The 27,523-nt window shown below is 42.1% G+C and overlaps 1 protein-coding gene across 3 annotated transcripts in view; it reads left to right on the forward strand.

Moving 5' to 3' along the window:
* Nucleotides 1-27,523, forward strand: part of LOC130361268 (ephrin type-A receptor 3-like) — a 319,464-nt gene that overhangs the window by 253,285 nt on the left and 38,656 nt on the right. For all 3 annotated transcript variants that reach the window (XM_056564047.1, XM_056564048.1, XM_056564049.1), the window contains 2 exons: nucleotides 2,370-2,555; nucleotides 20,193-20,254. In XM_056564047.1, coding sequence (XP_056420022.1) covers nucleotides 2,370-2,555; nucleotides 20,193-20,254 — 248 coding nt within the window. The remainder of the gene's footprint in view (nucleotides 1-2,369; nucleotides 2,556-20,192; nucleotides 20,255-27,523) is intronic.

A 27,523-nucleotide genomic window follows, 5' to 3' on the forward strand; every position in this document is an offset into this window, starting at 1 on the left:
TTCAACCAGGGGGCCTCCATGTGTGTAAAACTACAAATCGTAGTACGGCCAGAGAGCTCAAGGGAGATGTAGTTTGGCAACACAGTCAATGTGACCCCCTTTTTACCCCTATCTATCTATCTATCTATCTATCTATCTATCTATCTATCCTATATCTATCTATCTATCTATCTATCTATCTATCTATCTCATATCTATCTATCTATCTATCTCATATCTATCTATCCATCTATCTATCTCATATCTATCTTTCTATCTCATATCTATCTATCTCATATCTATCTATCTATCTCATATCTATCTATCTATCTATCTATCTATCTATCTCATATCTATCTATCTATCTCATATCTATCTATCTATCTATCTATCCATCTCATATCTATCTATCTCATATCTATCTATCTATCTATCTATCTATCTCACATCCATCTTGCTGTCTATCTAGACTCTTCACCATTGAAATTGCAACACCAAGAAGTTGTTGTATTATGGAATCACAGGATTGAGGTGTAAATGATATGCAATCGATGAAAAACGGAAACAAAATATTCAAAATATCTCGATTTGTTTAGTATGGAGTATGAGTGCCATATGCACAGAAATACACGCACATAAACACCTTGGCATGCTATCAATGGGGTTAATAATGGCTGCCTGAGGAATGTTCTGCCACGCTGAAAGCATTCGGGCACGCAAATCATCATGTCCCATTGCTGGCAGTACCCTGCACAATTGATGTCCTAGATGTGCTTGATGGGAGACAAGTCCGGAGATGGTAGCACATTTAGACCACACAAATTGCTCTGATCGCAGAAGGGGTCCGACCTCTGTGACCCTTGCGATTTTAGGAAAAGGGCCCCGACTCATTGTCTATGGGAGCATTGGACATACCCTAAGATACCCTTCTTTGTGTTACAGTTTCAATGCAGAGAAATGTATTATACAAATTGGCAAAGAGGTCTCTAATACTGCATCCTCGTAGAGCAGTGTTTTCCAACCAGGGTGCCTCCAGCTATTGCAAAACTACAACTCCCATCATGCCCAGAGTTGTAGTTTTGCAACAGCTGGAGGCGCCCTGGTTGGAAAACACCATGCTAGAGAATATAGACAGGGACATTCTCATATGAATAGCCAAACCCAATGCAGATATCCATTATATGTATTGGGTATAGAATGTATATCCATTATATGTATTGGGAATAGAATGTATATCCATTATATGTATTGGGTATAGAATGTATATCCATTATATGTATTGGGTATAGAATGTATATCCATTATATGTATTGGGAATAGAATGTATATCTATTATATGTATTGGGTATAGAATGTATATCCATTATATGTATTGGGTATAGAATGTATATCCATTATATGTATTGGGAATAGAATGTATATCCATTATATGTATTGGGAATAGAATGTATATCCATTATATGTATTGGGTATAGAATGTATATCCATTATATGTATTGGGTATAGAATGTATATCCATTATATGTATTGGGTATAGAATGTATATCCATTATATGTATTGGGAATAGAATGTATATCCATTATATGTATTGGGCATAGAATGTATATCCATTATATGTATTGGGAATAGAATGTATATCCATTATATGTATTGGGTATAGAATGTATATCCATTATATGTATTGGGTATAGAATGTATATCCATTATATGTATTGGGTATAGAATGTATATCCATTATATGTATTGGGTATAGAATGTATATCCATTATATGTATTGGGTATAGAATGTATATCCATTATATGTATTGGGTATAGAATGTATATCCATTATATGTATTGGGAATAGAATGTATATCCATTATATGTATTGGGAATAGAATGTATATCCATTATATGTATTGGGTTTAGAATGTATATCCATTATATGTATTGGGTATAGAATGTATATCCATTATATGTATTGGGTATAGAATGTATATCCATTATATGTATTGGGTATAGAATGTATATCCATTATATGTATTGGGTATAGAATGTATATCCATTATATGTATTGGGTATAGAATGTATATCCATTATATGTATTGGGTATAGAATGTATATCCATTATATGTATTGGGTATAGAATGTATATCCATTATATGTATTGGGTATAGAATGTATATCCATTATATGTATTGGGTATAGAATGTATATCCATTATATGTATTGGGTATAGAATGTATATCCATTATATGTATTGGGTATAGAATGTATATCCATTATATGTATTGGGTATAGAATGTATATCCATTATATGTATTGGGTATAGAATGTTCTTTTAGTTGTGCGATGGTTGAACAGCACATATATACGATTGTCCGATACCATCTGTTTCATGTCTCCACAGGGGAGTTTGGAGAAGTGTGCAGCGGGCGCCTCAAGCTACCCAGTAAAAGAGAAATCTGTGTCGCCATCAAGAGTCTAAAGGTTGGATATGCCGAGAAGCAGAGGAGGGACTTTTTAGGAGAAGCCAGTATCATGGGCCAGTTTGACCATCCGAACATAATAAGACTGGAAGGAGTAGTCACCAAGTGTAAGTTGTCATTTTACTTCTTGTTGTAAGGTATATTATTTATATACATTTATGCAGATATATGTAAGATGATACTATAGGCTGTATATCTGCTGGCAGTCAAATAAAGGAGTAATCCGGTGGAAAACTTTTTTTTTATGAACTGATGCCAGAAAGTTAAACAGATTTGTAAATGACTTCTATTAAAAAAATCTTTACCCTTCCAGTACTTTTTAGCAGCTGTATGTTACAGAGGAAATTCTTCTATTTTTTTGTCTTGTGCACAGTGCTCTCTGCGGAAACCTCTGTCCGTGTCAGGAACTGTCCAGAGCAGGAGAGATTTGCTATGGGGATTTTCTCCTGCTCTGGACAGTTCCCAATACGGGCATCAGGTGTCAGCAGAGAGCACTGTGGACAAGACAAAAAAGAAATTCAAAAAGAAAATAATTTCCTCTGTAGCATACAACTGCTAAAAAGCACTGGAAGGGTAAAGATTTTTTAGTAGAAGTCATTTACAAATCTGTTTAACTTTCTTGCACCAAATGTTTTCCACCGGAGTACCCCTTTAACATTTTTACTAATGTCCTCCCCTGTCAATGACAAAGTCTATGTGCCACCCGGAGTCACCGCTTGACTCCGGTCGGCTCATTGAAATGAATTAGATACGTGCCGGGCCCGGCTGGGATACGGGAGCACCCGGTTTTCGCTCCCCCCAACCGGATCCGGAAGCCGCACAGTGAAATCATGGTGAGAAGCCCCCCTTACTTAGGCTTAGTCTGTTGGGAGGATGGGAGTTGAGTGTAGAAAGAAATACTCCATGTCCGATACTGGACCCCCAACAACCCCCATTCAAGTCATTGGGCTCTGCCGGGACTCGGTGGTGTCAGTTGTGTTGTGACCTGTTCAGGGTCTGTTTGGCTCTTTCATTATGTGTCGAATTGATGTGTGGGAGCAAAAATAAATAAATAATAATAATAATCTTGCAGTTTTGACAAAGACCACTGAGCAATATCATAGGCTATCACATCCTGTTCTGTAAAGAAAACTATTCTCCTTACTAGTGATGAGCGGCATTGGCCATGTTCGAATTTGCGATATTTTCTCGAATATATAGACGAATATTCGTCCTATATTCGGGAATTTCGCGTTTTTGTTATATTCGCATATTTGCATATTCGCGTATTCGAGGAAGAAAACAGTGAGGGGGTGGGCAACTTTACTATTGGTTGCTAGGGATGTTGTTGACAACCTCTGACAAGTGTATTTGCATAATTCTAATTGGCCCACAAGTGAAAAGAAGGAATATGCGCATATGCGGAAAAAAGTGAATATTCGTAATTTCGAATATATATAGCGAATATATTCGCAAGATTTGTGAATTCGCGATATTCGCAATGAAAATTTGAATATTCGCACCCAACGCTACTCCTTAGTAGCCATCACAGGCAAGAGCACAATAACAGGTGACACTAGTATATAGATAACACAGGATCTACCACCAATAGATAATGGTTACAGCCTCTCTTCTCCCCCTCCCTGCACACTGACCTCTGTACAGGTCGCAGAGCATGCCCACAGAAGTCAACAAGCCAACAAGCTCCAGAATACAGGCTACTATATTCTTTTACAGCCGTAAAATAAAGGGCATGGTCCTATTAGTCAGATGTTTTGCCAAGTGCATTATTTGGCATCAGTTTTTTAGGATCCGGTGGTCATTATTAATTTAGGCCGAATGGGGCTGTAAGGCGTGTCCGATGATCCAGCGTCCATATTGAGGCAGCGGATGAATGTGAACTGTCCCATTCAAATAAATAGAATCATTTCTACCCCTTTTCTACCCTCGTTCTTACTGACGTCAGTGTACACATTGTATTCATGTCCGTAATGCCTAATAAGGAGCATGTTCATTATTTGCCGCTGTAAGTAAGATGCATCAGCCGAAATAATGAGCCAGAAAGTACGGCCAAAAACTCACGGTGTGAACATGCCTTAATGGGGTACTCCGCCCCTAGACCTCTTATCCCCTATCCAAAGGATAGTGGATAAGATGTCTGATCGCGGGGGTCCCGCCACTGGGGACCTCCGCGATGTAGGCATCCCAGACATCTGATGCATGGAGCAAACTTCACTCCGTTCTTGATGACTGGCGATACGGAGGCTCGTAACGTCGCGGCTGCACCCCGCTCGTGATGTCACGGCCATGCCCCATCAATGCAAGTCTATGGGAGGGGGCGTGACGTCCGTCACGCCCCCTCCCATAGACTTGCATTGAGGGGGCACGGCCGTGATGTCACTGGCACGGCCGTGACGTCACGAGCCTCCAGCGCTGCACCCAACGCTCTAATCGAACGCCAGGTGCAGCAGGGAGATTGCGGGGGTCCCCAACAGTGGGACCCCCACGATCAGACATCTTATCCCCTATCCTTTGGATAGGGGATAAGATGTCTAGGGGCGGAGTACCCATTTAATGATAAAAAAAAAAGTCGGGAAATCAGTTCAGTCCGAATGTTTTTTCTACGTTCCACCCTTTTTTCCGCTGTGCGATGTGTCTTTAAAGACAGTGCGGCTGAGGATTTATGTCTGTATCCTCTGACCATTCCTGTCATAACTGTGCTGATTTGTTAATCTGGTTACGCTGATCTGTGGCTTTGATCAGACACGCACCCCTTCACCTACTCCTCTGCTGTGGCACGGTGCCAGCTACTTAGAAAATGTATTAAAAAATCAATATTCAATTGACACTAGGGTTACCGACTGAAATCCAGAAATAAAAGCCGACAGGGAAAAGACAATAAGATTAAGTGCGGGCCCCTCGGTGAGGATATACTTGTAGGACAGTCAAAAGGATAATTGTTTGCTGCAGTGAGAAATCATGTAGGATTCTTACCGAATAAATATCCCCCAAAGAGTCCGTCTTCTATTCCTTCAATAGTGTTGGGTAAAATGTCAGTTCAATGATGTACAACCCCTGATTATGCTCAACTGTCACAGTTATTAGGATCTTTGATTTCTGGAAGATTTTACCATATATAACGACAGACAGCACATTATATATGGTAAGATCTTAAAGGGATATTCCAGGGAAAACTTTTTTTTTATTTTTTTTTTATATCAACTGGCTGCAGAAAGTTAAACAGTTTTGTAAATTACTTCTATTAAAAAAATCTTAATCCTTCCAATAATTATCAGCTGCTGAAGTTGAGTTGTTCTTTTCTGTCTGGCAACAGTGCTCTCTGCTGACATCTCTGCTTGTCTCGGGAACTGCACAGAGTAGAAGAGGTTTGCTATGGGGATTTGCTTCTACTCTGGACAGTTCCCGAGACAAGTGTCATCAGAGTGCACTTAGACAGAAAAAAAAACAACTCAATTGCAGCAGCTCATAAGTACTGAAAGGATTAAGATTTTTTAATAGAAGTAATTTACAAATCTGTTTAACTTTCTGGAGCCAGTTAATATATATATATATATATATATATATATATATATATATAAAAGTTTTTTTCCTTGATAACCCCTTTAATCCTCTTCTTCCTCGGGGGACGTTCCTGCCCACAGGGATGGTGAGGATATGAAGTTTGATATGAAGTCTCCCCCACCGCCTGTGTAAGTAGTCCCCTGGACGGGGAGCTATACTTACCTAGTCCTGATCTTGTCAGCTGTAATCGCGCCCTCTCCGCTTGATGGACAGCCAGCATCACCGCTCTGTTTCCTAAGCAGATGAAGCAGAGCGGCAACGAGGGCTGTCAATCATGCGGAGAGGGTGTGATTATAGCGCAGCCGACGGGACGAGGTAAGTATAGCTCCCCAAGTCCCCGCCCAGGGGACTATTTACGGGACCAGCAGGGAAGACATACTAACTTTTTATCCTCACTATCCCTGTGGACAGGAATGCCTTCCAGGGATGGTGAGGAAGAACATTTTACCATATATGAATTCGGGTAGAAAAACAGACATGGTGCACATCTACAATCTTGTATAATGATCTGATTGCTTCTCAGCATAATATCAAAAACTAACAGGTTGTTAGTATACATTTTTGATCAAAAAGTACAAGCCCACTCGCCACGTCAAGGCCTCCTATTTAGGGTGGGTCCCTAACGTCCCTAGCATAAAATGGCGCAGCACCGAGCGGCGACCACCACCGCCGCGACACCAATGCCCACAGGGGGGAACGACCCACCGGCAGAGCGGCCCCAATGCCACTCAAACCAGTCTATGGGCCACACACCCCCGCAGACACGGCGCCACGGCAGTAACGGACACCGCACAGCACCACACCAGTGTGAACAAGGTGTAATGGCTCACTTACCTTGCTCTCCCAGTCAGACTGGGAGGCTGCTAGGAAAGAAATGACCCATGTGTAGCTAACTACTACTTATATAGGGTTGGGCTGAGGGGGTGGGGAAGAGTGCAGACAACATGTTCAAACAAAAAAAAAAAAGAGGGGATAGAAATCACAATGTGAATTCGGGTAGAAAAACAGACATGGTGCACATCTACAATCTTGTATAATGATCTGATTGCTTCTCAGCATAATATCAAAAACTAACAGGTTGTTAGTATACATTTTTGATCAAAAAGTACAAGCCCACTCGCCACGTCAAGGCCACCTATTTAGAGTGGGTCCCTAACGTCCCTAGCATAAAATGGCGCAGCACCGAGCGGCGACCACCACCGCCGCGACACCAATGCCCACAGGGGGGAACGACCCACCGGCAGAGCGGCCCCAATGCCACTCAAACCAGTCTATGGGCCACACCCCCCCGCAGACACGGCGCCACGGCAGTAACGGACACCGCACAGCACCACACCAGTGTGAACAAGGTATATTTTACCATATATACCTGTATAACGCATTTTCATGCATTATATATGGTAAAATTAGATGCTTGGCTCCCCTTAAAGGGTTACTGTGCCTTTAGACATCTTATCCCCTATCCAAAGGATAGGTTATAAGATGTCTGATCACGGGGATCCCGCCTCTGGGACCTTCTGCGATCTACGTGCAGCACCCGGCATTCTAAACAGTCTATTTTGAACGCTGGGTTCTCGCGGCGAGAGATGTGACTTCACGCCACACCCCCTCCATTCATTCTTTTTTAGCCATATTCAGGTTATTATCTCTAACTTTTGTCAGTATCAGTATAACATCTGTATCTGCTCACAGTTAGCACCCCATGGATACTCTTTTGTTAGAGATGGCCTAGCATAGTACAACTTACAGCAGTGTTTCCCAACCAGGGTGCTTCCGGTTGTTGCAAAACTACAACTCCCAGCATGCCCAGACAGCCTTTGCTCAAGAAACGGGAAGCTATTGAACTACGCTCCACAAACCGGGAGGAGATCAAACTACGCTTCACATACCGGGAGGTGTTTTTATTTATATGGTCTGAGGAAGGCGCAAGTGCACGCAAAACCTGTCGGTCCCTTTAAACCATTAAATGTGACGGTCTCTAACGTACCTGAATAAGTAAAACACAACAGCAGCGCCTCCAATAAAGTCCCATTTTTTCCCCCAATCTTCTTTAGGCAGAAATTGCCCCTCTATTTAATGGCAGCCCCCTTTTCTGCTTACCCTTCTAACCTGCCCTGCTTTAGATAATAGAATTGCATTGCCATTTTACTTTACTTTCACTATATGCAATTTTTCTATATGTGCGTAGGCAACCATATACCGGAAGTAACAATCCAGAACTCCCCTCCCCCTGAGAATATTATATTACTGCCAATTATTATTATACTCATGTTTCGAATAAATTGCCCTCTAACCGGGACATATTGGGACTATACCAGTGTTACCCAACCAGTATAACTGCAGCTGTTGCAAAAATACAACGCCCATCATGCCCGGACAGCCGAAGGCTGTCCGGGCATGATGGGAGTTGTAGTTTTGCAACAGCTGGAGGCACACTGGACTACACATAGGTTTAATTCACTATCCTGGAAATTTTTCTATCCCCATCACTTAGCTTCTTAGCAGATTCCGCTTGTTCGAAATTAATTCCAATAATGCTGATGATAAAGAAAATAATTTCAGTTTCTGATAAATTGCAGCCTCTCTGGAGTGAGGGAGGTCAACGCAGGTGCACCTGCCTCCATTCCGCAAGGAGTTGTAGTTTTGCAACAGCTGGGGGCACACTGGACTACACACAGGTTTAATTCACTACCCTGGAAATTTTTCTATCCCCATCATTTGGCTTCTTAGCAGATTCCGCTTGTTCCAAATGAATTCCAATATTGCCGATGATAAAGAAAATAATTTCAGTTTCTGCTAAATTGCAGCCTCTCTGGAGTGAGGGAGGTCAATGCAGGTGCACCTGCCTCCATTCCGCAAGGTGAGGGAGAAAGAATAACATGAAAAAGCTTTCATTGCCTTTTAAGCAGAGACATAAAATTACGGGAAACAATCTGAAGATAGGGACCACGGCCAAATATTCTATAATCATTCCTGCTTTATTAATAGAAACGAAAGGCCACCATCTCTGTCAGCCTCTGGGTTAACATCTTCACTGCCTGTCAGTATACAGAACAGGGATGAAGCTATGGGGGTGCAGAGAAAACAGTTGCACCCAGGCCCTGTCTTGTTATACCAGTGTTATAAATGGCCCATGGTAGATAGGTAGGGGCCATATGACAGAGCTTCACGTAGGCCCTCTGATATAGAATCCTAGAGAAATATATATATATATATATATATATATATTACAGTGCTGGTGGTCCTACCACTCGTACAGAAGAACTTTACCCATAGCCAAGACAAGTTAAAGCGTACCTGTCATATCACAGAAATAATAATAATGCTTCTATAGGTTACTCACTAGGTCATGCAGATTCTTAACATGTCTTTATAGGTGTCTAGCTTTCACTCATTCTGACATCCACTGCTCAGGAAGTGGAGTGTCCGAGACAAGCACTGACCCCGCCCCCCCCCCCCCCACTCACAAGGCATTCACTTCCTCCCTGAGTCTGCTGTGCTGTGCTGGGTCTCATCATCCAATCACTGCAGGCTGCTCTGTAACCCCCCTTCTCTCTGTTTTCATGCTGCAGTCTGATAGGACAGGAGTGAGCACAGAGGAGTGCTAGTCCAGCCCTCACTTCCTGGACTTTGTCCCAGCCTGTGCTTCAGCTGGGACAAAGATGATGCTGCAGTTGGACTAGATTATTTCCTGGATGGTAGAGGGACCCTTAGTGGTCTTTTTTTTTTTATAAGTCAGAATTTCTATAAAAAAGGAGATAACATTTTTTATGAAGTATATTAGAAAAGTTAATGTTTTGCCAAGATGTAGAACATATATAAAGTTTTTGATTCTGTTAGTGCCCATTCATGGCCAAGTCATGAACTGATACATAATGGATTAGGGTTAATGGGTTTAGGGTCAGTTCTTCATGGTTACTGTGGTGAAATTGTTCTAAGTTTGGATAAAATTCAGATTTTGAAATATTTGATATTTGGCATTTCTCCTTACTGTTGCATGCTAGCTCCGTTATAGTGTTACTGTTACATGCTAGATCTGTTATAGTGTTACTGTTACATGCTAGCTCTGTTATAGTGTTACTGTTACATGCTAGATCTGTTATAGTGTTACTGTTGCATGCTAGCTCTGTTATAGTGTTACTGTTACATGCTAGATCTGTTATAGTGTTACTGTTGCATGCTAGCTCCGTTATAGTGTTACTGTTGCATGCTAGCTCTGTTATAGTGTTACTGTTACATGCTAGCTCTGTTATAATATTACTTTTGCAGGCTGACTCTGTTATAGTGTTACCGTTTCAGGCTGGCTCTGTTATAGTGTTACTGTTGTATGCTGGCTCCGTTATAGTGTTACTGTTGCATGCTAGCTCTGTTATAGTGTTACTGTTGCATGCTAGCTCTGTTATAGTGTTACTGTTACATGCTAGCTCTGTTATAGTGTTACTGTTGCATCCTAGCTCTGTTATAGTGTTACTGTTGCAGGCTGACTCTGTTATAGTGTTACTGTTGCATGCTAGCTCTGTTATAGTGTTACTGTTACATGCTAGCTCTGTTATAGTGTTACTGTTGCATGCTAGCTCTGTTATAGTGTTACTGTTGCATGCCAGCTCTGTTATAGTGTTACTGTTGCATTCTAGCTCTGTTATAGTGTTACTGTTGCAGGCTGACTCTGTTATAGTATTACTGTTGCATGCTAGCTCTGTTATAGTGTTACTGTTACATGCTAGCTCTGTTATAGTGTTACTGTTGCATGCTAGCTCTGTTATAGTGTTACTGTTACATGCTAGCTCTGTTATAGTGTTACTGTTGCATGCTAGCTCCATTATAGTGTTACTGTTGCAGGCTGACTCTGTTATAGTGTTACTGTTGCATGCTAGCTCTGTTATAGTGTTACTGTTACATGCTAGCTCTGTTATAATGTTACTGTTGCATGCTAGCTCTGTTATAGTGTTACTGTTGCAGGCTGGCTCTGTTATAGTGTTACTGTTGCAGGCTGACTCTGTTATAGTGTTACTGTTGCATGCTAGCTCTGTTATAGTGTTACTGTTGCAGGCTGACTCTGTTATAGTGTTACTGTTACATACTAGCTCCGTTATTGTGTTACTGTTGCAGGCTGGCTCTGTTATAGTATTACTGTTGCATGCTAGATCTGTTATAGTGTTACTGTTGCATGCTAGCTCTGTTATAGTATTACTGTTGCATGCTAGATCTGTTATAGTGTTACTGTTGCATGCTAGCTCTGTTATAGTGTTACTGTTGCAGGCTGACTCTGTTATAGTGTTACTGTTGCATGCCAGCTCTTTTATAGTGTTACTGTTGCATGCTAGCTCTGTTATAGTGTTACTGTTGCATGCCAGCTCTGTTATAGTGTTACTGTTGCATGCCAGCTCTGTTATAGTGTTACTGTTGCATGCTAGCTCTGTAATGGTGTTATTGTTGCAGACTGACTCAGTTATAGTGTTACTGTTGCATGCTAGCTCTGTTATAGTGTTATTGTTGCAGGCTGACTCTGTTATAGTTTACTGTTGCATGCTAGCTCTGTTATAGTGTTACTGTTGTAGGCTGACTCTGTTATAGTGTTACTGTTGTAGGCTGACTCTGTTATAGTGTTACTGTTGCAGGCTGACTCTGTTATAGTTTACTGTTGCATGCTAGCTCTGTTATAGTGTTACTGTTGCATGCTGACTCTGTTATAGTGTAACTGTTGCATGCTAGATCTGTTATAGTGTTACTGTTGCATGCCAGCTCTGTTATAGTGTTACTGTTGCATGCTAGCTCTGTTATAGTGTTACTGTTACATGCTAGCTCTGTTATAATGTTACTTTTGCAGGCTGACTCTGTTATAGTGTTACCGTTTCAGGCTGGCTCTGTTATAGTGTTACTGTTGTATGCTGGCTCCGTTATAGTGTTACTGTTGCATGCTAGCTCTGTTATAGTGTTACTGTTGCATGCTAGCTCTGTTATAGTGTTACTGTTACATGTAACACTGGGTTAGAAAATGACTAGCCATAGCTTCTACAGACTATAAGCTGTATGGTAGGGATCTAACTAAATGTGCATACATAGTCCAACTATTATGTTATTTGGAATATTATTTGGGGACAAAGCCATACCACCAAGTGTTAATACTAGGGAAAGATCCATATGACTCATAGGTTAAGTACCCAGTGGGGCTCAATTACCATGTGGGACCAGTCATTATGAAGAGTGCCTCACTAGAAAAGGCTAGGGACCTCGGAACACAATGTTTTTGTATTCATTGTAGCAAACCAAAAAATAATACAAAGAATAATTACAGCATTACTAGTAAAATTGTTACCCTTTCTTTGACTTACAATGTGCTTACCGCACCTCCGATTGTTATGCGCAAGTCACATGGCAGATCTGCTATCCGGTAAAGAGAACCATTTATCAGGCCTGACAGCTTTTATCTGTCCATGTAAATCCCAGACTAATATAACATTATAAATGGAGCCCTGCTCCGTATACACACCTGCTGCCTTTCATCCCGTAATAAAGACAGAGATGGAAGAGCGCGGGGCCGGGCGTCGTAACACAAAGGAGAATGTGAAGACTTGTTTTACCACTGTACGTTTTTATTACGTGAAATGCCATTTATTTGGCGCACGTTAGACCCTTGTCAGATGTCCGGCTAATCTTCTGCCGTATAAAAACCCTTTTTTTTGTAGCGCTGTTATTGCTTATCCCTGACTGTTCCTACTTAGTTTACATCAATCTACAATTTTCGATGTTGCCGGGTCCATCACCCATCCTGTATGATTTATATCGTGGCAGGGTTTTCCAATTACAATGTTTTCCATTGTGTACATAGAAGTGAAGCCTCTTAAAGCCTAGTTGTCGTTTCGGATAACTTTCCAGAACAAGCTCCTGAGTACATGAGGAGCAGCACTATTTGTGACCATTATATGACTTGTATATTGGATTTTTTTCACTAGTTTCCCCCTCTCCAGGCTTTTTTTTTTTTCAATATATGATATTCAGTGACAGCCTATGAGCTTAAAGGGGTACTCCGCCCCTGAACATCTTATCCCCTATCCAAAGGATAGGGGATAAGATGTCCGATTGTGGGGGTCCCGCCGCGTTCTCGGCTGCAGCACCCCAGACATACGGTGCACGGAGTGAACTTTGCTCTGTGCCAGATGACTGGCAATGCAGGGCGGAGGCTCATGACGTCACGGCCACGCCTGCTTGTGATGTAACGCCCATCATGCCCCCTCCCATAGACTTGCATTGAGGGGGCGTGGCTGTGACATCACGAGCAGGGCATGATTGTGCCGTCACTAGCCTCTGCCCTGCACCCGACACTCTAAACGAATGCCGGGTGCAGCAGGGAGACCACGGGGGTCCCCAGCGGTGGGACCCCCACAATCAGACATCTTATCCTCTATCCTTTGGATAGGGGATAAAATGTCTAGGGGCAGAGTACCCCTTTAAAGGGGTACTCCAGGATTTTTTACATTTTTTTTATTTGACTGTGCTACAGGGGCTGTAAAGTTAGTGTAGTGAAGTTAGTGTAGTTCATTATATAGTGTCTGTACCTGTGTTTGATGTCTGGTCTCACAATTCTTGTGTGATCTTTGCCCCAGTGTTTATAACAGCTTACAAAATGAGTGTGGTCTCAGGTTTTCCAAGGTTGCAGTGCAGCCCCAGATATTACATCACTATTCAGGTGTTCAGAGGGAACGCGTCCTAAACATGCACATTACTGGCTGTCAGGTAAGTATTAAAATCAACTCATAGTGGATAAGCCCTTTAATGAAAGTGATTTCTACTAAAGGTGGATCTTCACATCATTAAATTTAAAGGAGAACTCCAGAATATAGAAATTGTCCCCATACTGCCGGCAGTAAAAAAATAAAGATGTACATACCTTCCTCCGCTGCCCCCGGGGCCTCCGGTAACCAGCTCCGGTCTCCGCCACGATCCTCTTCCTGGTTGCTGGTGGTCGGCGAGTCATACTGCGCTCAGCCAATCACCGGCCGCAGTGAAGTCCCTGAGAATGCTTCAGGACACAAAATCCTTCACTACACTGGCACCTGCTGCCGGGGCCGAAAACGTCACACTGCCGCTCAGCCTATCGCCGGCCGAGTCGGGACTTCACTGCAGCTGGTGATTGGCTGAGCGCAGTATGACTCTCCGACCACCGTCAACCAAGAATAGGATTGCGTCGGAGACCGGAGCCGGTTACCGGAGGCCCCGGGGGAGCAGAGGAAGGTATGTACATCTTTATTTTTTTACTGCCGGAAGTATGGGGGACAATTTTTATATCCTGGAGTTCTCCTTTAAGGGTCGACTTATTTTTTCTCCCTGTAGTATCATCTTGGGCTCAAAAAAAGACATGAATCTTTGTTTCGTATGAATTTCCCAAAATGGAAGCTGCTACTACCAGTCCTAAACAGCCGTATATCTCTTGCTTTGTCCATCATGTTCCATACTGTACTGCTGGGAACCCTATCTTGTTCAAGATAAACATGAATAAACTGAAACCTAGGAGACACAGAGTTTTCTTACACAATCTTTTAGGACCTAGCTACATCGGTCCTTTCAGGTCTTCAGGCTGGGCTTAGAGACTTTGTGTCTGCCAAGATACAAATTACAGAGGACCTGCATCCCACAGTGGGCATTGCAGCTCAGTTTAGTGAGTATTATTGTTATTTCTGGGAGCCAGACAGTTTGTACCCCACAGAAGTCAGTGCCTTGATGTATTACCAAAAAGTCTAGAGCAATGCATAGACTATTTTTGGGACCCCACACCCTAACTTCCTAATTCTGGTTCCCTGCTCTAGCCATTTTGTTAGATTATGGTATTTTAAGTACTGATGTACTAGATGGTTTGCTGCCAAGTAAAAGACTGTGTTGTAGTGCACCCCACCTATTCTTCCGCCAGACACTACTGACTTACCATCCACACCTACTATGCAGCCCCCCTGTCATTGCATCAGCCGACAAAGCATGGGACAATCATTTGGATGCCTTCATGCCAGTGTCCTGACCAGCCCATGAGTAACATCAGCGCACCCTCTGGACCATATACATCTGGCATATATAAGTGAATCCCATTAAGATATTCAATAAATTTCCCAATGCATTTTGGAGTTGCCTCCATTTTTCAGGTTAGAACACGTGACTCTCTTGCTAACAGATTGATGAAGGGTTAGTTAATTGGATATGTAAATTAGCACAATGTCATTTCCAGTGATTGCACAGACTAATGTGGACGTCTATCTCACTATCTGTTTTACAATTAGTGGGGGGAATCCATAGACTCGGTGATTGTTTTATTCTAATGTCAGTAATTAGACCTTCAGCTTGATGGGAATCATTAAAAGAAACATCTTACCGCAGGGCTGATGTTCTACTAAAATCTTAAGTGTTACTCTCGTGAAGCACATAACCATTAGCTGTCCGTCCATCTGTCCAGGACACCGCTGAGAAAAGTGGCCGATCAATTAGCAGGTATCACTAATTTCGGGCACATTGGCTGAACATTACTGGATTGGCTATTAGCTGGTAAATGGGGCTGTTTAGAGAAATGGGACGAATGAAGTCATGAAACATTACATGAGGATTTTTTGTGAGAAATACTATTTATAAAAAGTGTCTGTCGATAGGGCAAAGGTATATTGTGCTTTCACAGACTCTTGTTCTGTAAGTAGGGAAATACAGTGCCTGGTAGAAAATAACTGGGAGTATAAAGTCCTGAAGTTTTTGGAGCAATAAGAAGGATGCATAAAAAATAGTGCAGAGGTTTGTGCTAGATACACTAAGGGTCAATTTCCCACCAAAATATATTCTTAACACATAGGTAAGTCTTCCCCTTGCTTGGTTAAAGGCAATGGACATCTCTGCTTTACTTTCAATGTTATTTAATTATTTTAAAGAAATGAGAAATGCAGATGGCATAAACAATAAGCAGGAGACAGGCAGCTGTCATTATGGACATCCCTGCTTTATTATTGTTCTATTATTTCCCAAATGCAAAATGAAGCAACTTTTTAAGTAATCTTTAATTAAAAAAAATTATAATTAGCATCAGGGAGGAGGAGGTTACACATTAGCTAATATTGTGCAGAGCAGGAAAAGCATACATGGAGGGCAGCTCACCAAGGCTGTAGATAGAGAGGAGAGCATACATGTGGGAGAGCTCACCCATGCAGTAGATAGGTAGCAGACCATAAATAATGGGGGCAGCTCACCCAGGCTGTAGATAGGTAGAAGAGCATACATGGAGGGCAGCTCACCCAGGCAGTAGATAGGCAGGAGAGCATACATAGAGGACAGCACACCCAGGCTGTATATGGATAGGAGAACATAAATGGAGCATGGAGAGCAGCTCACCCAGGCTGTAGATAGGCAGGAGAGCATACATTGAGGACAGCTCACCCAGACTGTACATATGGAGGAAAGCATACATGGAGGAAAGCTCACCCAAGCTGTAGATAAAGAGGAAGGCTTACATAATGCAGTTTGTAGAGGTTGCATACTAGTGTAGGGAAAAAACAGAACTCAACCATTACAAGATTGCAACCATTACAAGACTGGATTCTGTTTAATAGGGTGTCATCTAAATGTTTAGCTTAAAGCTCCTGGATGCCAAAGCAAAATCTGGGTGCCTATATACTAGGCTGTCATTTACTGTACAATGCCAGAGTCAATGTGTCATGATTTTAGGGCCAGTATAGGGAGTAGTGAGCCCTAAAACTGTCCCTAAGACCACTCTCCCTGCCTACTTGCCTAGACACCCTAGCGGTTAATGACAACTGGGCGCTGGTCCCTTCCTGCGCTAAAGTGCATGGTCGTAAGAGTCAAACAAAACAAGCCAAACAGTACATGTCGGGAAACAAGTCAGGAACATAACGGGAATACTACAAAACTCCAAACAGGTATATCAAGACAGAATATAGCGTACTAACATACAGTTCAGAAACCGGAATCAAGAATAACAGCAGATATGATAATCTGAACAAGACTAGATATGAGGATAAGTTTACAGCAGACAAAATCAAGAGATGAAGAGGATGAACAGATTAACTGAATGTCAGAACACTAAATGGGTCAGGAAATCAAGAGCTCTGTTCACACTGGACTCTGAACAAGGAACACACTGGACACCCCACTCCAATCATGGAGGGACATGAATACTAAAGCCAAATAGGCTCCTAGCCTGCAGGCACACTCCACAGAGTGATCAGGATACTACCCTAGGAGGAAACACACAAAACTAACACAAAACTAACTCACTCCTAGATAGACGGATTAGCACAAGGCTCAGAACAAGATTCTCTTCTTGGAGATCCAGGATCAAACAAGGTAAAAACAGGACTGACAAATGCACAGTGTGAACACAGACTTGGCAACACAAGGCAGAATGAACAATACAAGAATACTAAAACCCGACAAAGGTACTAAAACAAAGCAGGCTAAAAATCTATATATCAAACAGTACAGATAGCCTTGGTAAAAACTCAGGATACATGTGCTCAAACAGACATAGTGAACATAATGCAAACATGGTCAGAGTAACAGGTATAATTACCAGCCCAGTACAGCACCTGAAGAGGCCTTAAATATCCTAACAGTGCTGAAGTCAGGAAGGTTAATGCTTCCCATCCCAGGGAGAATTAACACAGAAACTGTTCAGACATACACAATGTCTGAACAGGACCCAAAGCAGAAAATACAAAATACAGAAAAATAGACATTACACAATGGACTTCCTGCTATCTCCGCACCCCTATAGCAAAGCCCCTAATTATCATGAAAACGCACCCTTTTTATTTCTTTCCAGTTTCTCTAGGTTTATCTAGTTTTTTTAACAACTTGGCAGAAGAAGGCAAATGAAAGATATAAATTTACTGCAGAGTCTTTTTGTAGTAGAATTGTTTTTTGGTAGATATGCTCTTTAAATGCCAACCAACAAAAGGTTGGTTCTTATTTAGTAAGAAAAAAAGAGGGATCTAAGTGACAGAGCTTTTGCTTTGCCTATTAAGCCTAAAAGATTTATAGCAAATCCCAACAGATATAAGCAATCTGTGAACACAAGAGGATCGATCTCATTAAAATGTCAAAATTAAAATGTGTTCCCCCAAGTGATGATCTTGGAGTGTGTGACTGCAATGAAGAAGCACGCGAGGCAATGTTTCGACCTCACAGAGTCTTAATAGAGACAGACAAATGCAAGACACGCGGGTTCATATGTTTGTTTGGCCTCAGATAGGGTCCGCGAGGCCGGAACATTGTTACGTAGAATAAACACTACATTTAATCTAAGAATTCTGGTACCTCAGACTGTTCTTACTTTATAAATTGTAGACCAAACCGAAAGCTGCTCCCAGATAAGCAGGAAGACAACAAGTTGTGCACAGGGCAAACGTTATTTCATGCAATGGAAGAAGCGTTCACACTCATCTCCACATTTTTCATTACTATAGAAATATTTACCATATTTAGCCTCCTAAGCTAAGAATCCATGTTGGATGTGACAGCTCTATTATAATCCATCATAATCCCTACTGATCAGCACTTCTTGGTCCACATTTCGATACTAGGAAATGGTGGGTCATCTCGGTGGCAAATGATTGGCTGAGAAGGCATTTCATGTGCATCGAAAAAAAACATGGAGCATGAAGTGCTGACGGGGGGACTGGGCAGGTAAGTATAACTTTTTCTTTTATTTTGAAGCCAGCCTTCAAAATAAAAACTTAAGCGCAGAACAAAGGATCAACTTACAATGGCCTCAGGTTATAACATTTGTAACAGTGTTATCCTCTGGACCATTGTAACTTGATACCATACTTAAAGAGGTATTCCAGGAAACAACTTTTTTATATATATCAACTGGCTCCAGTAAGTTGAACAGATTTGTAAATTACTTCTATTAAAAAAAATCTTAATCCTTTCAGTACTTATGAGCTGCTGAAGTTGAGTTGTTATTTTCTGTCTAAGTGCTCTCTGATGACATGTGTCTTGGGAACCGCCCAGTTTAGAAGCAAATCCCCATAGCAAACCTCTTCTACTCAGGGCAGTTACCGAGAAAAGCAGAGATGTCAGCAGAGAGCACTGTTGCCAGACATAAAAGAACAACTCAACTTCAGCAGCTGATAATTTACAAATCTGTTTAACTTTCTGGAGCCAGTTGATATATATATATATATATATATATATATATATATATACGAAAAAAGTTTTTTTCCTGGAATACCCCTTTAACATACAATGTCACAGACAGTCCAGATCTGGAAAAACATGTCAATGGCTGGAAGATCTGACCAATCAGAATGGGCATTTTACTGGTAAAACCCCTGTATTACTGAAGCGTATACACTGTCTGGCTGTCTGGTAGCGCCTCCCTACAGTACAGGGTGGTATTACATGTTCTGTACTGCTCTTAACCATATGCCTTATGCCACAGTTAGCTGCTCCTTTGGACACCAGGTGAGGGCGGCTCCATTTTACTTTTTTAGGACACTGTGTACTGTACAGGACCCTGAAGAAGCTCCTGTCCTCTACATGGACAGTGATTCACAGCTCCCAGTAGCTCTTTCATACTTTTATATGTAAGGACTTGCTTTATACAGTATGTATTAGTTATCTCCTTTTTTATCCATATTTTTTCCTATTTTGGATTACATTTTTAGGGCTTTAGAACCAATTACCAGGTTTCCATAGAGTTCTGGTCTCAACATACAATGGTCACAACATACAATGGTTGTCCTGGAACCGATTAATATTGTAACATGAAGTACCACTCCACTTGGAATTCATGGACAGGTTGGGTCTCAAGTAAGGGACCCCCTCATACACATCAATATACTCTAAACACCGGGTTAAAAAATGCTTGAAGGAAAATAGCAATACAAGTGTGAATAGAGCGTAAGATAAATATGTAATAATGCATCATTTTGATCCAAATAAGATATAAAGTAGTAAACCCCTCTAGCCCCCTTCATCCATGGACTTGGTTTTCAGAATAGAATATCATTTTTTACTGAGCTGTAAATGTAATTATATCCTACCTTGTTGTTTGGTTTGAAATATTTAGAACCACCATGTAAAAAAAAATTGTTGTATTGCGTTCATGTGAGAAAATCTGTAGGCCTCCATGTCTTGGAGAACTTTCAGTTTCATGTTTAAGTAACCTTGGGAAATGTTTTGGTTCTTTACAGGCAAACCGGTCATGATAATCACAGAGTATATGGAAAATGGCTCCTTGGATTCCTTTTTAAAGGTAAGAGCAAAACAAATAACCTGGTGTGTGCAGTATGTGTTTGGTGTCTTACGATTATCCTTACGGTCATAAGGTTACCCATACAGCAAGGCCTTGTTGCTGGCTTGAAATGCATTAGCACAATACAACGTGCACAGTGTTATGTTCTTAAAGGGAGAAAAGAGAAAACGAAAGACCGGCAAAAGGCGCCTTGTGTGATACCGTAGGGATGGATGGGCTAAGAACAGGAGTGAGCGAGGCGTGTGTGGGCCTGCGGAGCCCGTAGGTAGTGGGTACTCACCTGAGGCGAGTAGAAATCTTGCATATCAACCCACAGTGGGGTTGGAGACTGGAGACTGCTGCTTGGCCCAGGGTGCAGGAGAGGCATAGTCCGTCTGGAGGAAATGGTAGCCAGGAGACGTAGGAAAAAACCCTTTTCAAGTAAGGCGCTGCTGAGGTCCAGTGCGAGGAGGATGTCCAGATTGAAGGTAAATGATCAAGCTGGAAAATGGAGTGTAGAACCACGCAGGATCAATTTATTAGGCAAAGTAAACAAGTATACACAGGATAACGCGTTTCAGGGGGACAGCGCCCCCTTCTTCAGATCAGTGTCTGAAGAAGGGGCACTTTCCCCCGAAACACGTGATCCTGTGTATACCTGTTTACTTTGCCTAATAAATTGATCCTGCGTGGTTCTACACTCCATTTTCCCGCTTGATCATTTACCTTCAATCTGGACATCCTCCTCGCACTGGACATCAGCAGCACCTTAATTGAAAAGGGTTTTTTCCTACGTCTCCTGGCTACCATGTTCTTAAATGGGTACTCCACTGCTCAGCATGCTGGAGGCGGTACCAAGAGCTTGTGACTTCATAGCTCTGCCCCCTCATGATGACACGCCCCGCCCCTCAATGCAAGTCTATGGGAGGGGGCGTGACTTCATGAGGGAGCGGGGCTATGACGTCACAAGCTCCCGGCGCCGGCTCCAGCGTTCGGAACAGCTTGTTCCAAACGCTGAGCAGCGGAGTACCCCTTTAAAGCTTGAGGAATAAAGATTGCTAGATTTTAATATTATTCACTTATGTTGGTTTAGTCCTTGATTCTTGATCCGTATATGAATTACTTGGATAAGACATTTCTGGTTGTATTGATAAGGACTTCTAGCAGCAATGGGGGGCTAGTCAAACATAGCGCCAAAATGACAAGGTCCAATGAATAAGAATTCTTAGAAGACAGAATGCTGTGGTGACTTTTACAAGTCTTTTTCTTGTAACTTTCTTGTAATCTTCTATTTAACCTGTTTTATCTAATAAATGATATATTCTGTATGTATAATGATAACAAAGTGTTTGATGTCTGCTAAAGCTGAAATATACAGTACATGCTCTGTATAGATGGGGCAGTGATGCAGTTATAGGATCGCAACAGTCACAGCTGTGACCGTCCCCTTAGGTTTGGACCTGCCCTCACCACAGCAGAACAAAGGCCAAGTTCACACGTGTGGAATTCCGGTTGGAATGTCCACGCGGAAATTTCTCTGCAGCAGAGTCCCATTGAATTAAAAAGGATTTGTCTGCTTTCTGCACATGGCAGAATTTCTGTGCCAGATGTTTCCCGCACGAAAATGTCATTTTCCGTGTCTGCACAAAGAATGAACACCGCATGGAATGCATTGCCATCTATGAGACAGACCATTTCTGTGCGGTCCTAGCACCCGCATGTTTATGCTGGCAAACGCAGTTTGCGATATGGAGATTCATGTGAACATAGCCTTACTCTCCCCTTAATGTTTGCAAAGAATGCTCCTGAATTGTTCTACCTTATCATTGTCCAGCGATTTGTGATGGTACAGTTACATCTACATAACTCTCCATCCCCTCCCTGCATCTCTGTGGTCATAAAGAGAAACAGTGTGGCCATACAGTTACAGCTGCATAGTTCTCTCTATCCCCTCCATGCACTAATCTCTATAATCATAAATAGAACAGTGTGGCCCTATAGTCACAGCTGCACAGTCCTCTCTATCCCCTCCATGCACTCATCTCTATAATCATAAATAGAATAGTGTGGCCCTATAGTCACATCTGCACAGTTCTCTCTATCCCCTCCATGCACTCATCTCTATAATCATAAATAGAACAGTGTGGCCATACAGTTACAGCTGCACAGTCCTCTCTATCCCCTCCCTGCACTTATCTCTATAATCATAAATAGAACAGTGTGGCCATACAGTTACAGCTGCACAGTCCTCTCTATCCCCTCCATGCACTCATCTCTATAATCATAAATAGAATAGTGTGGCCCTATAGTCACATCTGCACAGTTCTCTCTATCCCCTCCATGCACTTATCTCTATAATCATAGAGAGAACAGTGTGGCCATACAGTTACAGCTGCACAGTCCTCTTTATCCCCTCCCTGCATTCATCTCTATAATAATAAATAGAACAGTGTGGTCATACAGTTACAGCTGCACAGTTCTCTCTAAACCCCTCCATGCACTCATCTCTATAATAATAAATAGAACAGTGTGGTCATACAGTTACAGCTGCACAGTCCTCTCTATCCCCTCCATGTACTTATCTCTATAATCATAGAGAGAACCCTGTGGCCATACAGATAAAGCTGCACAGTCCTCTCTATTCCCTCCTCTATCCCCTCACTCCTCTATATCATCATAGTGAAAAAAAACATGGAGGCCATACAGTCGGCTGTCCGGACATGCCTGGAGTTGAAGTTTTGCAGCATCTGGAGGGCTACAATTTGAGACCACTGATGTAGACACAAACTTTAACCGCTCTGGCCCTGGATGCTGTTTTATACTATTTCCCATGATGCTATGTGGCCCTGTACTTCTGACCGCTTTATAACTAAATATTATGACTCTAATTCCGAATAATTTCCTCTGCGTTTTTATTGTACACTATTTCTTTAATATCTACAACAAAATGGAACCAAAGGGTCTGTACCTATTTGCGAGCCTCCTCTAATTTTTGCACCAATTTCTGGGAAACTTTATAATCTGAAGGAGCATTAACTTTAAAGATCCATAATTAATAATGTAAGGGAATGGCAGATCTCAGTCTTTATCGAGGACAATGAAATGTCTGAAGGACACAGGAATCTGCCGGAGCTGATGCCTCAGCATATACAGAAAAGCTTTCCATAACGTTTTTTATAGTGGCAAGGTACGCCTAAAATGAGGATTTAATCACTCCCTTATTTTACATGTGTTTTAGACTAAAATTCTGCAATCACATTTGCAACGTAAAAGATTAGTGACCCAAATCGTCACAGATAGCTGACCTCTAATATATTCACAAGGGGGGAGATTTATCAATACCGATCCAGGACAAGTTGCTGAGTTGCCCATAGCAACCAATCAGATCACTACTTTCCTTTTTAAAAAGGCCTCTGAAAAATGAAAGAAGTGATCTGATTGGTTGCTACGGGCAACTCAGCAACTTTTCCCCTGGACGGATTGGATTTGGATGGATTAAGATTTTTTTTATAGAAATAATTTACAAATCTGTTTAACTTTCTGGCACCAGTTGATTTAAAATATTTTTTTTTCCAGTGGAGTACCCCTTTAAGCATGCATGGGATAAGCATAAGGCTATCCTTCATATAAGATAGGGCCAGGGACTATTGATAGTATTCAGAATATTGGACAGACTAGATGGGCCGAATGGTTCTTATCTGCCGACACTTATGACTGAAGACAATTTAAAATCCTGCTCATCAAATCTGCACAGAATACTCTACGTGTGAATAGACCCTTAGGGTACGTTCACACGTACAGGATCCTGTGCAGATTTCATGCGCAGGATTTGTACCTGCAGATTAGAAACTGTGCTTAGTCATTTAGTTTACATTGAAATCTGCAGCAGAAAATCTTGCGCATCAAATCTGCGTACGTGTGAACACACCCTTAAACCCCCTCACAAATGTGTGGATTTTACTGTACCAGTTCCTTAGATTGGCTGCATGTGGAATAGCCTAAATTAGTAGAATTAAGATTAAGTCGAGACAAAGTGTAGTCAATAAGAACGTTTTGACAATTGGAAGACAGCAAAGGAAAGACTAGTAACAAGCCAAGGGTCAAATCCATAGAAGTAAGAGTCAAAGTAAGCCAAGGGTAAAGCAGAATCAAAGTGCGATATACAAGTCAGGGGTCTGTAGAGCCAGAAGTCACAGCAAGCTGGGGATCAAGCAGGACAATTTCAAACAAGTCAGCAGCAGTAATTAAACTGGAATCTTAAAGGGCTACTCACAGGGGTGCTGGGGACCCCTGTGATCTTCGTGCCGTCAACCGCGGCGGTGTCCGGAACACGGAAGCTTGTAGCATGACGCTATATTCTAGCCCCCTCCTATATACATGAATGGAGGGGGCGTGGCAGCTGGCATCGGCAGTCATCGGACATGGAGCGTAGTTCTCTTAGTGCACAAATGACAGAGTGCCGCGCGGAGATTGCGATGGTCCCCAGCGGCGGGATCCCGCGATCTAACATCTTATCTCGTATCCTTTGGATAGGGGATAAGATGTTTTCAGTAAAGCATTACTGTCACATGTCGTCAGTTCTGTTTTTTTGACATTACTATGTTTGACCCCAGACATCTGGCATATTCAGCTCTGCTAAATCCATATAATAAATATAAAGTGTCAAAAGTTTTGGTTGGTCTGTGTCTGGGTGCATAGACCCCCACAGATCACTAGAACAAGCTGGGAGAAGGCATCGGCTAAGTGCTCGTTGCTCGTTAAGAAAGATAGACTTTCTATAGAATCCATCTCCTGCCGCGAGCAGCCAGATGGGGAAGGAAACACTTAGCCTATCACTTCTCTCTATTCATTGTAGAGATTGGTGGGGGTCTGAACACCTAGGCAATGATCAAAACTGAAAAACTTGCATATTAGCCCATTGGCTAAGGCATAAGCATAAAGTATTGTCTTCCTAGAAGTGTCAGAATGCTGTCATTGTTCTTCCTCTGTATCATTCACTTTCCCTTGTGTTGCCGTTGTCAGGTTTCGCGATCTTAGAACCCCCAAGATGTGTTTCATCTCCCGCTTTTAATTGTGTAGTTTTAATAACATTTGATTTTTTTGCTCTTATCCTGCTCTGGAGGGATTGAAATCCAGGTTAATGCTAAAATCAATTCCTGGTAATTAGCTCACTATCCGTCCGTGTCCTCCCCTTAAATTTACTGCGGAAAAGAGGCCCGGGGTTGGAGAAATCCCTCAGGCGGCTGAAGATTTAGAGATAGCAGATTAATAGAAGTGTTTGCTACAGGTGGTTAATCAAATAAAGACGAAAACAGGGATTAGGAGCTGGCGCCCTGGTCATCTGTCATTGATAGAATGCATTATATGGATACGGCTTACAAACATATTTGGCCAAAGCTGCTTTTTGTTAGTGGCTTACCTGGATGCCTTATAGAGTGGGGTCCTGGATGGCTTATAGAGTGGGGTCCTGGATGGCTTATAGAGTGGGGTCCTGGATGGCTTATAGAGTGGGGTCCTGGATGGCTTATAGAGTGGGGTCCTGGATGGCTTATAGAGTGGGGTCCTGGATGGCTTATAGAGTGGGGTCCTGGATGGCTTATAGAGTGGGGTCCTGGATGGCTTATAGAGTGGGGTCCTGGATGGCTTATGGAGTGGGGTTCTGGATGGTTTATAGAGTGGGTTCCTGGATGGCTTATAGAGTGGGGTCCTGGATGGCTTATAGAGTGGGGTCCTGGATGGCTTATAGTGTGGGATCCTTGATGGCTTATAGAGTGGGGTCCTGGATGGCTTATATAGTGGGTTCTGGGTGGCTTATAGAATGGTGTCCCTGATGGCTTATAGAGTGGGGTCCTGGATGGCTTATACAGTGGGGTTCTGGATGGCTTATAGAGTGGGGTCCTGGATGGCTTATAGAGTGGGGTTCTGGATGGCTTATAAAGTGGGGTTCTGGATGGCTTATAGAGTTGGGTTTTGGATGGATTATAGAGTGGGGTCTTGGAAGGCTTATAGAGTGGGGTCCTGGCTGGCTTATAGAGTGGGGTCCTTGCTGGCTTATAGAGTGGGGTCATGGATGGGTTATAGAGTGGATTCTGGGTGGCTTATAGAGTGGGGTCCTGGCTGGCTTGTAGAGTGGATTCTGGCTGGCTTATAGAGTGGGGGTCCTGGCTTATAGAGTGGGTGTCCTAGCTGGCTTAATGAGTGGGGTTCTGGATGGCTTATAGAGTGGGATTCTGGATGGCTTATAGAGTGGGGTCCTGGATGACTTATAGAGTGGGGTCCTGGATGGCTTATAGAGTGGCATCCTGGATTGATTATACAGTGGGGTTCAGCTTAGAATCCCACTCTTTACCTATGGGGAACATAAGGTTTTCTGTATAAGATAACCCTATTGAAAACATACCCTTTGTTTAAAAATTGTTTTAAAACCTGCATGGTTTTATTAGCTTAACCCTACAGAGTGGTGACAACGTGATTTTAGCGCTGTCACTGATGTTATTGAGCCCTGAAGAGTCCCTTCCATAGTGCACAGCTGTTTCTCTTTCTCTTCATTCCATTGGGTAGAGCTGGGTTGTTTTCTAGCCATATACACATACTCACTTAGTCTCTTATGTCCCTAGCCAATCACAGAACAGTACACATCACATCCTCCTGACTGTTACACAATGACATAATGCGTCTGAAAATGTGCTGAATAGGCTTGCATTTAGTTTGATTGATGATTTACACAGCATACTATTTTAGATGGAATGTGAAGGGAGTAAGGGTTACTAATGCAATGTTTTTTTTGCAAGTGATGTGAGCAGAAACTAAAGAAACAGCATCTTCAAAGCAAGGAAAGGGTTATACTGATCACAGCTGCTGCTGAGATAAAAAGGAAGCCTTGATTTACCTTGCATGTGCAGATTCTCTGGGCCCTCACAGATACAGGTACATAGCTCTTACCCCTCTTCTGCACAGGGCACACTTCCTGTGTTCCGTCTTGGTATCTTTGTTACTAGAGACAGAATTCCCCTACCAACAGGCAGTGAACTTTTGATAAATGAAGTGATTTACAAATTACATAAATCACATGTTATCACATGGTAGGAAGTTGTTTGAAATAACAATGACCATTTTTTAGCCTACTTAGCCGTTTTTCAACGAGTGTTGTTTTTGTTTTTTTTTATGAAATGTTGTTCCCAACTTTCATGATTTCACTCTATTTACTATGGAAATGCACAGGTCAGGAAAAAAGTTCTCACCACCTTTTTTCTTGAAGAGAATTTCCAGCTATATATTCACGGGATTTGG

This window comes from Hyla sarda, chromosome 3 (genome assembly GCF_029499605.1).
Source record: "Hyla sarda isolate aHylSar1 chromosome 3, aHylSar1.hap1, whole genome shotgun sequence".
NCBI classification, from domain to species: domain Eukaryota; kingdom Metazoa; phylum Chordata; class Amphibia; order Anura; family Hylidae; genus Hyla; species Hyla sarda.